The sequence below is a fragment of the Arvicola amphibius genome, chromosome 7 (genome assembly GCF_903992535.2).
Source record: "Arvicola amphibius chromosome 7, mArvAmp1.2, whole genome shotgun sequence".
Lineage (NCBI taxonomy): Eukaryota > Metazoa > Chordata > Mammalia > Rodentia > Cricetidae > Arvicola > Arvicola amphibius.
The window spans coordinates 68,272,996-68,288,999 of NC_052053.1; the positions used below are offsets into that span (position 1 = coordinate 68,272,996).

At 54.6% G+C, this 16,004-nt stretch overlaps 1 protein-coding gene across 1 annotated transcript in view; it reads left to right on the top strand.

Annotated features, from left to right (window-relative positions):
- Positions 1-772: 772 nt before the first annotated feature.
- Ahnak2 (AHNAK nucleoprotein 2) overlaps positions 773-16,004 on the top strand; it is a gene marked incomplete at its 3' end in the record, with an annotated part of 31,604 nt that continues 16,372 nt past the window's right edge. Inside the window, 4 exon segments of the mRNA XM_042055398.1 lie at positions 773-827; positions 14,578-14,636; positions 14,713-14,811; positions 15,380-15,481. Of these exon segments, the coding sequence (XP_041911332.1) occupies positions 773-827; positions 14,578-14,636; positions 14,713-14,811; positions 15,380-15,481 (315 nt within the window).

Genomic DNA, 16,004 nt, shown 5'->3' on the forward strand with positions numbered 1-16,004 from the left:
GAGGCCTTCATCTGTACCTGTCGTACAGCTCAGGGTCGGGGGCGGGGGGGCTCAAGTCAGCAGAGTCCTGTCATGGCCAGGTCCCAGCTGCTATTGAAAGAACAACTCCTGACTTGGGGCTGCAGGATAACTCCTGTTCTGATCCTGTCCTCCTGGACGGCCCACAGGGGATCTGCGCAGGGCACCCTGTCCAAGCTAGCGACTTCTAGCCTGTCATCTGCTTGCCCCTCTCTCTTCTTTTGCCCCTGAACCCCGTCTTCTGAGAAGCTCAGATCTCAAGTAGTCATTTCACAGGACTGCTGTGCTATGCCGTCACCTTTCCTACTTTCCTAGCTGGAGGTAAGGAAGATCTCGTGTGTAGGGATCTGCTGGCCCCCCGCAGGAACTTCTCAAATCTCTGCCTCAGAAACGCGATCTGGAAGAGGGTGGGGGTGAGGTCAGTCGGGGGTAGGGCAGACCACAGGGGCCTGGGTCCGAAGGGGTGGGTCTGTTGTGGGGCGGAGCCTCAGCTTGCGGCAACCAATGGGCTGAATGAGGCCGCCGGCACCGCCCACGTCGACCCTGCAGAGTGGTCAAAGCAGGCTGGGCGGACCAGGGCGGGGCCGTAGCCAAAGTCTGGAGGTACCCCAAGCCTCAGCCGCAGTCACAGCCCGGCTGCCAGCGGCAGCACAAGGCAACGAAACGGTGGGCGCCGCCCTTTTCCAGGCCCATCATCTCCCGGCCGTGACTAGACTCGCAGGGCCGCCGCCGGCCCGCACCACCAGCCGCCAAGATGTGCGACTGCTTCCACATGGTGCTGCCCACCTGGCCCGGAGCCCCCGGCAGTGGTGCGCCTCACTCCCGCCTGCAGCCCGCTTCCCTCGGGCGGGTGGGCTCTGCGGGCGCGCCGGGGCTTAATAGGGGCGCTCAGTGCGGGACAGGCTGCACGCGCGGGAGGAAGGGCAGGAGAGATGGATGGGGGCTAGTGGGCGGGTCTTCTGTGCTTTCGGTCCTTCGCTGGCTCTGTGGGTCTCTGCTTTTCGCTCGTACTTGTGCCTGCCTCGTGCTTCTCACTCCTTTCCCAATCCCTGCTGCTCACTTTGGTTCTCGGGTTTCCGTTACTCTGTGTGGTTCCTTGCACTCCGGACTCGCTCGCTGTCCTTCTCACCTTTTCATCGTGGTCCTTCCTGGGACACTGCTTTGCCCAGTAAGGCAGATATAGAGGCATGTGTGCTTCATACTGGATGGAACAGGCCCAGGGTGAATAGCCGTCAGTTGTAGGCTAGGAGACCTTCTACTAGGTCTAGCCTCTGACCTGCTTTTTTTTTGGGGGGGGGGCATCCTGGCTAGACCAGGACTTAGATTGGGGCTACCAGGCTGTGCGCTGTGCTGGATCCACCGTGTGGTTACTATGTATGGGGGTGACCAACTAGGTGTAACTGGGGCAAGGCTGGATTTGAGGTCTGGGACTTCCTTCCTAAGAGCCTGAATAGAGTCCTGTAGCTCTGATCAAGGGGATTGATGCCCCGCCCCCCGTGGTCAGTGCTCCTTGTGAGCATCTGCTGCAGAGTAGGTACCTAGTGCGTTTATGTGATGGTCCTTGGCCTGGCCTGGGCCTACCTCCGGTGTCTGGGAGGGTGGGGTGGGGCCCATAATTGAACTCTGGGTCAATTATGCAGCAGCCTGGCCACACCCAGGGCACCTGGCCAGCAGCTGGCCAGGGAATTGGGACAGAGAAGCTGCATTGGTACAGGCTGAGCCCCTGTCTTTGGTGAAAACAAGTTGATGACAATTATACTGATGAGACCATTCATGATGCAGAGGGCAGTGCAGAGGGGTGGCCCTGCCTGGCTACTTCTCCACCTAGAGTGGAGCTACCATCACCCTTCCTGTGGCCTATTTGTCTGGTGCGGGTTGAGGCTGGATTGGAGCTGGGACTCTTTGAGAACTGGCTTTTGCTCTCCCAGGGGTTCTCCTGCTGGAACGCTCACACACTGATGGGAGCCCAAGGGCCCTGACTAGCCAGTTAGCAGTTGGGAGACTGACAACCACCCACCACCTCTTTTCCCATTATTGGTCCTGGAAAATATCCCTGTGGATTGGCCTCCCCAGAGAGACGAGGCCCAAGGACATAAGGCTGCTTTGTCTCCAGTTAGCATGAGTGGCTTCCTTATTCTTAGGTTCAGGCTGAGGGACCACCTTACTTACATTCCTCTCTCCACCTTCCACTGCTGTGCCTCTCCCACAGAAAGGGTGTTTCTTCCTCCTTTAACTGATGTTCCCTAGCTTGTCTGGAGCAGCTTCTCCCGTGTCCACCTGCTCTTAGGGAGTGAGAGCAGTGGCCTCTACTGCAGCTCTGATAGGAGACTTTCAGGATAAGGGCCTGGATGTTCTGCCCAGGATGTCCTCAGCTCCACACAGGGCCCAGGGCCTCATAAGGACACTCACTCCTTGAGGATTGGGTTTAGGTCTTTACCAGCTGTAGCTCACTCTCCACAAGGCAGAGTTGCCCTCTGTGCCAGTCATACCTGGTCTCTTAAAGCCCTGGTGCCCAACCCTGGCAATCTCCCAGGGCAGAGCCACCATTGTTCCAACTTGCACAGAGGCTGCCCCCTGGTGGATGTGCTAGGAATGCACCTACACAAGATTGGGAGAGGGTGGGGAGGGGTGGAGCTGTATAGGGATACACCCAAGGCAGGAATGGTCAAATACCTTCACCCACTGTGAGATGGACCGTACACAAGTTTCCTGACTGACTCAGGAGTTTACACCCATAGGTGTTGGATGTCATACCCCTCAGGGCATGTATGTGGGTTTCTTCCAGGAGGTATAGTTGAATCCCAGAGGGTTGGAGTGGCAGGGAGCCATGTTTTCCAAGCAGTAGCCCTTGTGCTCCACCTGCAGGAGTCTGGCATGGCCTAGGCACTAACTCCCAACATTCTTCAAGAAACTATAGCTGGATCTGGGGAGTCCCCGGGTGCTGTGACATCATGAGGGGCATCTGAATGTTCTTTCTTTGGGGTCGGGGACCATGGTGGGGCTAGCTTTTCCCCCCAGAGAATAGGGCCAGAGCAGCTGTTCATGTGCCCAGCCTTGGAGTCAGGGTGTAGGTCCAGACCTGACATCTGTGCCCAGGAGTGCCTAGGTTGCCATGCTGAGAGAGAGGCTATGCCCCATTGAGGGCACATGCAGCGCTACTGTTGCCTGGACAGGGTGTCATACTGGAAGGAATCTATACTGAAGCAGGGAGCAGGGATGCTGAGCCCTGTGTCATGGTGGAACTCTCTGGGCCCCAGCTGAGAGAAGAGGTGGGAGGTTCTGAGAGGTGCTAGCTGTCCTGCTCTCCCAGGCAGGGCACAAAAGATGCTGGGCACTGAGAGGTAAGTAGTGGGGGTTGCCCTGAATCACTTCCCTACCTGAATGGGTGGGATTAAAAGACACTGTTGTCTATGGCCATACCACCCCAAATGTACCCAATCTCATCTAAAAGCCACTGTTGGGGCTGTATCAATTGCTAACAACACCCAGGGCTCTTTTTTCTTTTCTTCTCCCCATTTATTTATTTATTATTTTTGAGACAGGGTTTCTCTTTACCCCTTGCTGTCCTGGAACTTGCTCTGTAGACCTGGCTGACCTGGAACTCAGTGATCTGCCTGCCTCTGCCTCCTGAGTTCTGGATTAAAGGCGTGTGCCACCACCACCCGGCAAGGCTCTTTCCTTGGATGGCTCAGGGGACAGGACAGTGTTTCATCCTGCTCTCTCCAAGCCCTAGGCTGTATCTGCCTTTTATTGTCAGCCAAGAAAGGGGTAGTTTGGGCTTGAGAGCAGGCAGGAGGATCAAGTTGACAGGTCCCCTAGCCTCCCAATCTCCTGTGCCAGGCAGCTGTGCCCACCTCCACTTGGCTGGGCCTGCAGCAATGCCTTTATTCTCTCTGTTCAGACAGGCTCTTCTGTCCTGAGCACACCAGTTGCTGCCCCAATGGAAACATTTTACTCTAGATTTCTGTGACCTCCTCCACACCCTTTGCTGAAGATGTTTGTGTTTCAGGTGCAGCTTGGCCTGGCTTGGCTAGGGAGGAGAGGCTTGAGCCCTGGCAGTAAGAGTAGAACTCTTCTTATCTGCCTGGGCATCACTGCCACCTGGGAACAAAGAGTCAAGCTCTCACTGGCTTTGTCCTCTTCCCACTGAGGGATGGAGTCAAGTGTGAGAGATACCTATTCATCTCTGCCTGTCCGCCGCTCCATCGGTGCCTGAGCACTGGTACCACTACACCCCAGATTTAGGAGGGAGAGCAGAGATTCAGCCGTTGCTTGTCTAGCAAGTGGGAAGTGGCCTGGGCACTCGGAGGAGTCACTGAGGTCTCAAAGGTGTCCATGAGGAGGGAGACCACAGCAATAGTAACCATGTTCACCAGGCTGGACCTGGGTAGTTCTTGGGCAGGGGCAGGGGAAATGGAGTTGGACAGAGGGGAGGGTGTGTCTGTAAGTTCAGGCAGGCTTAGTTTGGTGGAGACACTGAGCTCCAATCCTGGACCCCACTCTAAGGGAAGCTGTTGTCCTGAGAAGGGTATTTCTCCAGGGGCCCTGTCTTCCTGTTCCCTGCCTCTGCCTCCCGGGTTTCCTTTTATTTTTCTTTTTTTGGAAGTCATGGGCCAAGGGAGCCAAGGCTTGCCTTGCTGGGATAAATATTTAATAGTCAGAAGCACTTTCTCAGACGGAAAATTGGATCTGGGCCCAGGAGGCCTGGGGCGGGAGGCTATTCTCCCCACGCCCCACACATGGCAGAAACCCTTCCAGCCACTCCTGCTGAGCTCCTCCCTGCTCAGCATGCTGCAGTACACACCTGGCCCCGGTCTGTATGGGTGAGAACAGAAGACAGCATTGAGGTGCCTCACCAGGGTCCTGGCTGAACCTTTGGTCCTTGCATCCTAATGATGAGGGAGGAGTGGTGGGCAGAGTTGTTGGGTGTTGTGAGGCAGGCCTAGAAGGGACCTCAAGTCCCTTTCCCACCTGGAGGCAGTGCTGGCAGTGAGGGCACAAACAGCCCAGGGCCTCAACCGGACCTGGGTCTCCTTGTCCACAGACTTGTCACCTGCCCCTTAGGAACTGCCCAACACTGGGATTTGCAAGTTCAGCCGAGTCATGGTCCCTGTTACCTTGAGCTGAGATCAGAGCAGGATCCAGCCTGCAGGCGTTGAGCTCAAATTGCCTTGTCCCTCTCCCATGTCTTGTTTGATGTCCTAGTGGTCCTTGTGTCCTGAGAGCTGGACCCTCTGTGGGAGGAAGAAGAACAGCCTGCCACAGACGCTTGGGGCCAGCCCACTATTGGGTGGCTCCTTCCTTGGCAGGCTTGCTAGCAGGCGGGAGGGTGGCAGCAGCACCCAGGCCGTGCTGTGACACATTCCCTGGGAATGCCCTCAGCTGAGTCACTATCAGCTGCACCCAGCCCCACCCCATCGTGTTACTGCCAAGTTCCCATGGCATCAAAGAGCTGGGCTGGGGTCCTGGCAGCTTCAAGCTAGACGTGCCTGTGCAGTGGGCATCACTTTACACTTCCAGACCCTAGGTCTTAGGGTCTGTGATCCGTGACTCAGCAGGTGCTCACTGCCTTCCACCAACTCACTCCTGGCCTCTGGACCCTGCTACCTAGAATCAAGGCTTGAGCAGGGTATGTGTGGGCATCCTTGGGATTGGAGGTAGGCAAAGCCTGCTGAAAGTCAAGTGAGCCCCTATACGTTGGATTTGGGCCAGAGGCAGCTCGTGAGGTCCTTTAGAATCATAGTGATCCTGCTGTCACCCGACCAAATCCCTCTCACCTCAGGAGCCGTTGGTGCAGCCGTGCATCTCAGCTAAGAGCATGAGGGTGGAGATGGGAGATGGCAGTGTGTTCTTCTGTGGCAGGGCCTGTGCTGGGGGATCATGACCCACTCAGTCTGGGAAGACGACTCAGCAACCCAGCAGCAGGTCCCCTGGCAGGGACCATCTCTCTGGATACAGCGAGATGGGACTCTGGCTAGGGCTATTGCCTTGGTGATCTCAGATCCCCAAGGTGAGCAGGGCAAGGGACAGAAGGAGCAGGAGGAGTCAGAAGGCTTTGTGCAGTGGGCCTGGGGGCAGAGGTGCCTGACTGCATTGCTCACCAGGCTCAGGAGAATACATGGTGGCAGCAAGACCTGTTTATTGCCAGCACCCTTCCCACCTCAGGCTAGCTACACTGCCCCAGCTTGCAGCTCCTCGCTGACTCAGGTAGCCTTGCCCCACCTAGAGTTGACAGTTTGGTCTGGTGTTGGGCAGTAAACAAAGTACCCAGGTGAGAGCTGCCTGGGAGTGGGTGGGACCCTGGAGCCGGAGGTGGGGAGCAGTCCTTGCCAGCTTCCTTGTGCTCTATAAGCAGCTGTTTTCCACTTTCATGGTTAGGTTTTTAGGGCCAGGTTGGGAGAAGCCTGCCAGTTCTTCCCCTCCCAGGACTGAGGATAACTCTGGTGCCTCTTTGCCTATTTGCCCACCAGTGACCTCTGCCCTCTCCCTTCCTTGGAGTTCTCTGAGGTGGTCTCCCCCTCAGGCTGCTCTGGCTTCTGTAGCCCAGTACCGGGCCTGGTTCTTCTGCTCCCAGTGGCTCTCATTTCCGGGCCGATGTTTGGCAGGACTGCCCATGTTGACCCTTCCCTATCCTGGAGCCCTGGGCTGGACCCGTTAGCTGTGTGAGCCTGTTACAGCCTGTCCTTAGGTTCAGGTGCCCACAGCCAAGCCTGGAGGCCCTGCAGAACTCTGCTAGTACATCTGTGGCTCCTGCCCAGGCCTGCCGGTTACCTAGAACAAGGAGGGGTTGGAAGCTAGGAGCTGAGGGTGTAGATGGCAGAACAGTGAGAGGGAACAGCCTGGGCAGTGGGTGACTGGAGGTCCGAAGCCCAAGGGGGCAGGTTCCCCAGCCTCTGAAAACCAAGGGAGTAAAGTACAAATGTCAGTTTTGAGGTGCAGCTACAGCTATAGAGTACCCCTCTTCTCTAGTTCAGGAGATGCCATTTGCCAGACGACTAGAAAGGTGTTGTGTTGGGTGTGTTGGGGATCAAACTAGCCTTTTCAGACTTCCTTTCTCCTTCTTTTCTTTTTTTAAAGACAGGGTCTCATTGTGTAACTCTGACTGTTCTGGAACTTGTCACGTAGACTAGACTGGTCTCAGACTCACATACATCTGCCTTCTCTACCTTCCAAGTGCTGACATGAACCACCACATCCAGCCCCTTTCCCTTTTTTGAACTCCAAGACACCACAGGGAAACCGAGGCCCAAGGCCTGGGAATGGGAGAACCTGCTTCATATCTGAATATCCACACAACAGGCGACTGCTCACACAGTCGGTAGCTGGCTGGGCTAGTGGTTGTGAGTCAGACAGCAGGCGTTTCCTCTCCAGATCAGCTGCCTGGGCTGGTGGGGGTGGAGAGCTGGGGTGGGGTCCTTGGCTCCCAGAGATTGAGCCTGTGAGGGGAACCACCCACTCCCTCTGGTAGGGTGTGTGTGTGTCTGTGTGTGTGTGTGTCGGGGAAGGGGGGGGGATTGGCAGGGCACTGAGCCTGGCTGAAGACATGGGAGGAGGGACAGTGAGGGGAGGGGCTGTGGAGGGGAGGAACTGGTGGGAGGCAGCCAACCCAGGATTTCTTCTAGACAAGTTTGGGAAGAAGTCCTCTTCGGAGAAGTGGCTGCACCCCTTCTGCACCCCGTCCCCTTCTGGGCTCAGCCCTGCAACACCTGCCCCTCTCACCACTCAGCAGGTTAGAGGGGCCTAATGGTCAGCCAGCAAGGGAGGCTGGAGGGACGGCGCTGGGCTGGGCGTCTTCCTTGTTGAAGGATAGGGGTGTCAGTTCTTTGTGGCTCCAGTTAACTTGTGCCAGGGCCAACCAGGCTGGGTTGGGAAAATGCTAGCAGGGAGCTGTTTGGACCCCAGATGCCTGGAACCAAGCAGGCCCTGGAGCCCTGCCTCCGGTTTGCATTCTAGGCTGTGGGGTGCCACAGAACTCCCAACTGCCCCCTCCGGGTTTGCATCCCAGACTGTGAGGTGCTACAGAACTCCCAGCTGCCCCCCCTGTTTGCATCCCAGACTGTGGGGTGCCACAGAACTCCCAGCTGTCCCCCCATTTGCATCCCAGGCTGTGGGTGCCACAGAACTCCCAGCTGTCCCCCCCATTTGCATCCCAGGCTGTGGGGTGCCACAGAACTCCCAGCTGCCCATGTCCCTGCCCTGTCTGGTGTGACTAGTGGTTTTTGCTTGGAGAGAGCCTAGGTTGTGAGGGACAATGGTGCCAAAGGTATTTTAGTAGCAGGACACAGGACCTCAAGGCTGGGCCTTGTGGCCTAGGGAGAAGTCCTCAGATGGTGGCAATTGACCTGGTTTGGTGTACAGAGGCCTGGGATGGTTTTGAAGGTAGCTCAGACAAGACCTGACTCGTTCACTGGGGTTACCTGAGGTGGGACCGGAACAGTGGACTGCTCATGGGGTCCAGGGTTTTGCCCTTCTACTCAAAGGATCACGGTGGTCCGTCTATTCATGGATGGTTGAAGGTGTGGTGGCCATTCCTGCTGGCTTCTGAATCTTTTGGGTTGATGGGCCAGTATACTTTTCCGTGTCTCGGGTTCTCCAGATACAGGAGCTGGCCTGGGCCCACCTGCTGCTCTGGCTGGCCTGGAGCTTCCTGTCTTCTTGTCTCTGCCTCTTGAGTGCTGGGACTATTGGCCACAGCCACCACACTCAGCACTGCCAGGATTTTTGACCAGCGCATTCTCTTCCCTTCCTCAGCCATTTCTTGTGCTAGCATTTATTTTCTGCCTACTGTATACTAAGCTCCAAGTGCTTGAGATGCAAAGACAACAGCAGGACCAAGACCAACCCACTGCCTGTGAGTTTACCTCGGGAGGAGTTTGTGTGTGGGGGAAGCAGCCTGTGAAAAGTCCAGCATTGGAGAGGGCCTGACACAGGAGGAAGCAATGAGTTGAGTCAGGTGGAGAGGTTGAGCTTGTTTTGGGAGAGAAAAATGAGAGCATCCCCCAGGGCGTAGCTGACCTATGTGGGGAAGAGCTCTGGCCCTGGACGGTGTGGTTCAACCCTTCAGAGCTGGCACTGTTCCCTAGTCCTCAGCCTCATCTACAGAGCATTGGGGGATGGAGTGGGCAGGCCCTCCACCGCCTGGGGTGTTGCTTCACAAGGTCTGAAGGTCTCATGACAGTCAGCCCAGATTAGCACTTGCTTTATGGAGTTCCAAGATGGGGCGAGGCCTGAATACATGCGAGGCAGGGTGGATCTGGCCGGTGTGAGCCAGTGAGGGCACTAGTATCCCAGTCTGAAGACAGTAGCTTTTGTAGCATGGGCTGCCCTGGGCCCCCACCGCCAGTGCTTTATATGGGGCTGTCCCTGGGTGCTCAGAGGGGCAGCCCTGACCAGACACATGTGCATGCCGGTGCACCCATACACACAAACCCTCAGGCAACTGCAGAGCTGCATTCTCTCAGTTTCCTAAGGATCCCGCTACCCTGGTGACATGCAAACATGGCCTCCACACCAGGCCCCACATGAAAGTCAAAGCAGTCTGAATGCAAACTCTAGTTTTGTTTAAGCGAAGACCCCACCCTGCCTCCATTGCCCTACTGGGATGAAGGTGACCATGGATCATGGGAGCAGCATGCCCCTCTATGCAGCCCCTGCTTGCCTCCCTTCTGTCCCCCAGGCTGATCTGTTCAGCCCTACCCCAAAATATTTCAGTTCCTAGAACTCCATCCCGTGGTGCCCCAACTGTGTCCTTATGCTGTGGTGAGCCAGTGGCTTCTGTAGCGTCCTGGGGTCCCTTCCTGAGTTCAGGTTTGTAGGAGTGGGATGTTAGCAGCAGTTTTTAGAGCTGTGTGAAGGGGTTGGGGTGCTGGGGGGCAGGGAATTTGAGAAAATATCAGGTGACAGTGGCCAGACCTGCTAGGCTTGGCTCAGGTGTGTCCCCATTTCCTCTTCTGTAAAACGGCGCTTTGGTGACTGTCAACAACCATGTTATTATTTAAGTGTTCAAGGCTGGGCTGCTTACAGAGCTGCCTTTGAGAGACATACGTGGGCAGGCAGAGTGCTTCCCTATTCCCTGGGCCCTGAGAGCCATGTTTGGGTGGATGAGCCAGCCCTGAGGCTCCCCTAGCTCCCACAGCTGCTAGGAGTAGGCACCATCCTGCAGCCAGGAAACCTTCTGTTCTCCTCTGTGCGGTGCTGGATAGGGGATCCTGCTAACCCCTGGAGTGCAGCCTAGCGGCAGGGTTCATGCCTCTTCTCAGCCATTGCTCTCCATCCTTACAAGGAAGAGGGGGCGTGTGGGTGGGATTGGCTGTACTGAAACTTGTTAAGCCCGAGAAGGGATCCGAACCCCAGTCTGCTTCTTGCTGCCCACGTCCCAGGTGTCAACACCTTTCCTCATAGTCTTTCAACATCCAAGAGACTCCCCTGAAACAGATTTGGAATACAATTTCTCAGAGTAGGTCACTGCTTGGCTATGAGAGTCTTCCATTCTGGACCCCCACCCCAGCCCCAACTTGGCCCAGGGCTGGGCCTGGGTCTTGGCCAAAGCTCCAGCCTCAGGCAAGGAAACAGGAAGATATAGGTTCATCTACACTTGCCCGGTTTTCAGGAAAGGTGGTTGACCCAGTGTTCCTCGTATAGCCACCCCGTTTCCACATCCCCTGACCTGCCCTTTCCCCATCCCCTGAGTCAATATGGGTTCCTTGGCTATTATTTTGCCTAAGGTCAGTCTTATAAATGGAGAAGGTGGCTTTCCTGATGTCCTGGAGGTCAGAGTCCATGGTTTCACCCACAGAGTAGCAGGAAGGACAGGTGGGACCTGGCAGGCCATCTTTGACCCTCCCTACCTCCCTTGGGAGGACCAACCCCAGGAAGCTCCATCCCGGCCCTTTCAGAGCTGCTCTGCAAAGGGACAGCAGAAAAGGCAGGAGAAGAAAAGAGAGCAGCAAGTACTAATAGGCATAGCTCCAGGGTGCGGCTGGGGATAGGTGTGTCAGGACTGGAGGGTGGCCCCTGCAAGCATAGGGAAATCCAGGTTGGCCAGAGCATAGTAGCTACAGCCAAAATCCTGCTAGGCCTGGAATTCCTTGTCCCTGTGGGAACGTCTTCAAGGTCAGAGCACAGGTCCCTTAACTAGGGAGACAACCTCTGCATGGCAGGGACTCCACCCTTCAAGGCAAGCCTGAAGCAGGGGTGGGGCTTTATCCTTAGCATTGCTCGCCTTGTGGAGGTAGTTCTGGAGCCCAGGCCCGGCCACAGTCCATGCCCATCAGGGCTGTTCTTCCTATGGATATTTAGCAGAAATCAGGGGCTTTAGGCTGGAGTTCTGTGTGGGGAAATTATTTGTTTCTTCTGTGTCCCAATAAAACTTTATTTACAGAGGCAGGCAGGGGACAAGAAGAAACCACTCACTGCCTTTTATCTTCTGACTAATAACACTATACCTGGCACAGAGAAAGTACCTTGATTTATAACATTTAAAGATTTTGTAGGGTACTGGGTGTGTGGTGGAGCATACCTTTAATCCCAGCACTCAGGCGGCAGAGGCAGGTGGATCTCTGTGAGTTCCAGGACAGCCTGGGGAAAACCCTATGTCAAAACCAAACAAAACTGGGGCTGAAGAGATGGCTCAGACGTTAAGAGCACGGCCTGCTCTTCCAGAGGTGCTGAGTTCAATTCCCTGCACCCACATGGTGGCTCACCACGGTTTGTAATGAGATCTGGTGCCCTCTTCTGGCCTGTAGGGATACATGTGGGCAGAACGCTGCATACATAATAAATAAATCTTAAAAAAATAAAAATGAAAAAAAAATCTTGTAGGGCAGAGATGAGCACAGTTGGCTCAGAAGCTGCAGGGCCAGCGGGTGGACAGCAACGGCCTTGGCGATGCCAGCAGACCATTTTCCAATGGGACTGAGTAGGCCACGCTCATTCTGACGGTGGAGCAGTAGCTACACGGCCTGAACCCTCGGTGCATTTATTACGTTCAGCACGAGGAGGGCTTAGCTCGTCTGCTGGGAAGTCTCCACAGGGCACGGTCTCAGCCGCAGTCATCTGGGAGGAGGATGCGCAGTCGGGCTTTCTACACCTCTGTCAGCGTTTGCACACAGACTAGAGGAGGGCCTTGCCAGCTTCCACGGGTCTGAGGCATTGGTCTTTGTCAGTAACACACGCCCACTCCTCACACGCTCACTCCAGACTTCACCTGTTCCCTAACACACTCATTCCGGGCCTCACCTGCTACTTACACGCTCACTCTGGGTTTCACCTGTTCCTTACACGCTCACTCCAGACTTCACCTGTTCCTTACACACTCACTTCGGGCTTCACCTCTTCCTGACACACTCACTCTGGGCTCCACCTGTTCCTTACACGTTCACTCTGGGCTTCTTAGACTTCTCACCTGGGGACTGAGTTCAGGAACTCATGCTTAGGAGACAAATGCTTACCAACTGAGCCTGCCTGCCTGCCTTCCTGCTTGCCTGCCTGCTTGCCTGCCTGCCTGCCTGCCTGCCTGCCTGCCTGCCTGCCTGCCTGCCTGCCTGCCTGCCTGCCTCCCTCCCTCCCTCCCTCCCTCCCTCCCTCCCTTCCTGTGTGTAAAACTGTAATGGCGGTTGTTGCAGGAGAATGGGGTATCAAGTTCTTGACTGACAGCTCTTTTCTTTCAGTGTTTGCAAATACTGTCAAATTTTCTTCTTATTTCCACAGTTCCTTATTTAATTTTTTTTAGATAGGGTCTCAGAAGTTAACCTCTGGAATGTTGGGATAAAAAAAAAACAGTCCCCCACACCCTAACTTCTCTTTAATTTTTACTTAGAGCCACATGGTGATAGCACATGCCTTTAATCCCAGCACTCAGGAGGCAGAGGCAGGTGGATCTCTATGAGTTCAAGGCCAGCCTGGTCTACAAGAGCTAGTTCCAGGACAGGCTCCAAAGCTACAGAGAGACCTTGTCTCGAAAAACAAAAATACAATTTTTTTTTACTTTGAGTCATGGTCTTGCTGTGTTGCCTAGATATTGTGTGTGTGTGTGTGTGTGTGTGTGTCTACACAGGTCCCCATGCCATGGTGCTTATATGGAGGTCAGTTCTCTCTGTCTCATGGGTCCTGGGGTTTTGTTGCCAGGCATCTTTACTGGCTGAGTCTTCTGTCTCACCAGGTCCAGGGCTGACTTTTATTCCTTATTGCTGATAAGCCGGTTGTCAGTGGTCTTTCTGTGTCTGTCCGTGTGTTGGGCCACTTTGTCTCAAGCATTTGACCATGGTTTGTTGTATAAAGATCTCTGTGTGGCCGGGCGGTGGTGGCGCACGCCTTTAATTCCAGCACTCGGGAGGCAGAGGCAGGCGGATCTCTCAGTTCGAGGCCAGCCTGGTCTACAAGAGCTAGCTCCAGGACAGGCTCTAGAAACTACAGGGAAACCCTGTCTGAAAAACAAAAAAAAAAAAAAAAAAAAAAAAAAAAAAAAAAAAAAAAAAAAAAAAAATCTCTATGTGTTTCTCTTTCTTAGGATTTGTCGAGCCTTTTGGTTCTACCAAATGGTTCCATCCGTTGCTTCTTCAGTGCATTTTCTGTCTTTTCTTCTTCTTGCCCTCGCAGGTTACCGAGGCTGCTCTGCTTTCATCAGCTTCTCCTCTGAGTTCTTCAAACTGGTTGTGCAGTCCAGTTTGAAGTGCTTGCTGTAGGTTCCTCCAATCTACTGTTGAGTCTCTCTAATACACAATCCACTCCAGAGTTTTCACAATTTTGGCTTTAAAAACTCAGGGTTGAGTTTACTAATTATGTAATACATGTAACATGTATCCCAGATTGTACTGAAAATATATAGCTGAGGATAATCTTGAACTCCCAATCCTGCTGCATTTACCTCCCAAGAGCTGGGGTTGCAGGTTGCCCCACTATGCTGGGTTTTGCAGTCCTAGAAATTGAAACAGGACTTTGTGTGTGCTAGGAAAACAGTCTGAAATACAATGCTAGCCCTTGAAAGTGCTTTTCTTTGAGAGCCTGCCACCAGTCTTTAACTCTACACATGGCTTCCTTTAGTGTTTTAAATAATCCGTTAGTGGTCGTCTGGAGCCTGGGTTAAATGCTCATCGCAGACTCTCAGAGTGGTCAGTTGTAGCCTGTGTTAAATGCGAGTCATGGACTCTCAGAGTGGTCAGCTGTAGTCTGTGTTAAATGCTCATCGCAGCGGACTCTGAGTGGTCAGCTGTAGCCTGTGTTAATGTGCATTGCAGACTCTTGGAGACACCTTCCGTCACTTGTAGACTCTCAGAGACGCCTTCCTTCCATCATGTGCCTTGCTCCTCCCCCTTCTTGTGTGATTTTTGGATGGATGCAGGACATCTAGCAGAACATATTGCAGCAACTCTGGATATTAATTTCAGGCTCAGGGTAGTTATGATTTCTGTTTCTTTCTGGGACTAAATCTGCAAATCTGTATAATTAATGTCTGAGCGCCCAAATCCCTGCTGCTATCCTGCGGTTGCTCCCACCCCCCACCCAGGGGCTTTGGATCGTCCCTCAGGCCCTTATGTCCACTAACAGCCTTTATCTCTGCAGCGTCCGGTCGACAGCTGCAGCAGCAGGACCCAGGGGCTGAGACTGAAGAGGACTGTTCTGTGAGTGCCACCCCACCCCATCTTACCCCAGCCTGGAGGGCTGGTGCTTGGAGGTAACTCTATTATTTTCTGCCAGGTGACCGAAGGGCCTGTGGGTGAGATCATTCGGCCAAGGCCGCAGGGGTCCTCACCTGTTTATGAATACACAGTTGAAGGTGCTGGCTTCGGAGCCCAGGTAAGCCTGCTGGGCAGACCAACTGGCAGAAGGAAGGCTTAGGTGTGGCCCACAAGTGCCACTATTCCCTGTTCATGACTGTCTGTGCAACCCGCTTGCCCTGCCTGCTGTATGCACTTGGTCTTGTCTTCTCCTCCAGTGTCCCTCCCTTTAGCTGGCTGAGCCACTGTGGAGGTGGGGACACTTGCAGCTCCTGTGTGTGTGGGTGTGTGTGTGGCAGGGGCATACGCCTTCGTGGCACATACACATACATGAACACTCATGCCATCTTGGAGAGGAGACTGTCAACTTCCTCGTGAGAGGAGCCGTGGCGTTGATCAGAGGAAGGATGTCTGATCTTCCCTACTCTAAAGTACTTCCAGCTGCTGTGGGGGGGCCTGTTCCCCAGAGAGAAAACAGGAGGCTGACAGTTGCCTTTCCTAGTGAGGGCCTGGGTACTCAGCTCCCCTATACACTCCGCACCCTGGAATCCCTGTACTCCTGCATCCTCGGCTCCCCTTCCCGGAGCCTCCCTGGCACTCCCGTCTCCTTAGTAGAGTAAGTGGTAACTCCCAACCCTTGACTGCAGGAAAGCAACCAGGGCAGGCGCAGCTCCTCTGGTAGACGGAGATCCTGGTGGAAAAGGGATTCGGGGGAATCCACAGCTTTCTCCAGCATGAGTCACCCAGAGGTAGGTACCACAGCAGTGACAAGCCAGGAAATAGCCCCAGGAGATGGAGGGAGGGGCATACCAAGGCCTGGGAGGGGCAGATGCTGAGGCTAGTATCTGCCTTCTAATGGGAAGAGTCTGACTCCTGACTAACACATGTACAACCATGCTTCAATGTGCAGCCAGCAACACTGTGGAAGACAGTAGCCAGGCTGTGGTAAGGAACGGCCTTGGCCAAGGGAGATGGGAGGGGTTCAGTGGGTACCCATCAAGGTGGTCATCCTTTGCTGGATCAGGTGTTTATGTCCCTGCTGGGATCCAGCACATGGGATCCAGCACATGGGATCCAGCACATGGGATCCAGCACATGGAATGGATGCTTCAAATATTCGCAAGGAGCCAGTGAAGGATTAGCAGAAGGAAGGCTTGCAAGAGCCTCTCCCCTGGGGACTCGGCGGCACAGGCAGGCTGTCTCCTGTGGGGACAAGGGGAAATGGTTCCGTCTGAGGCTGTCCACAGCTGGGCACAGCAGCCTGGCCCACTT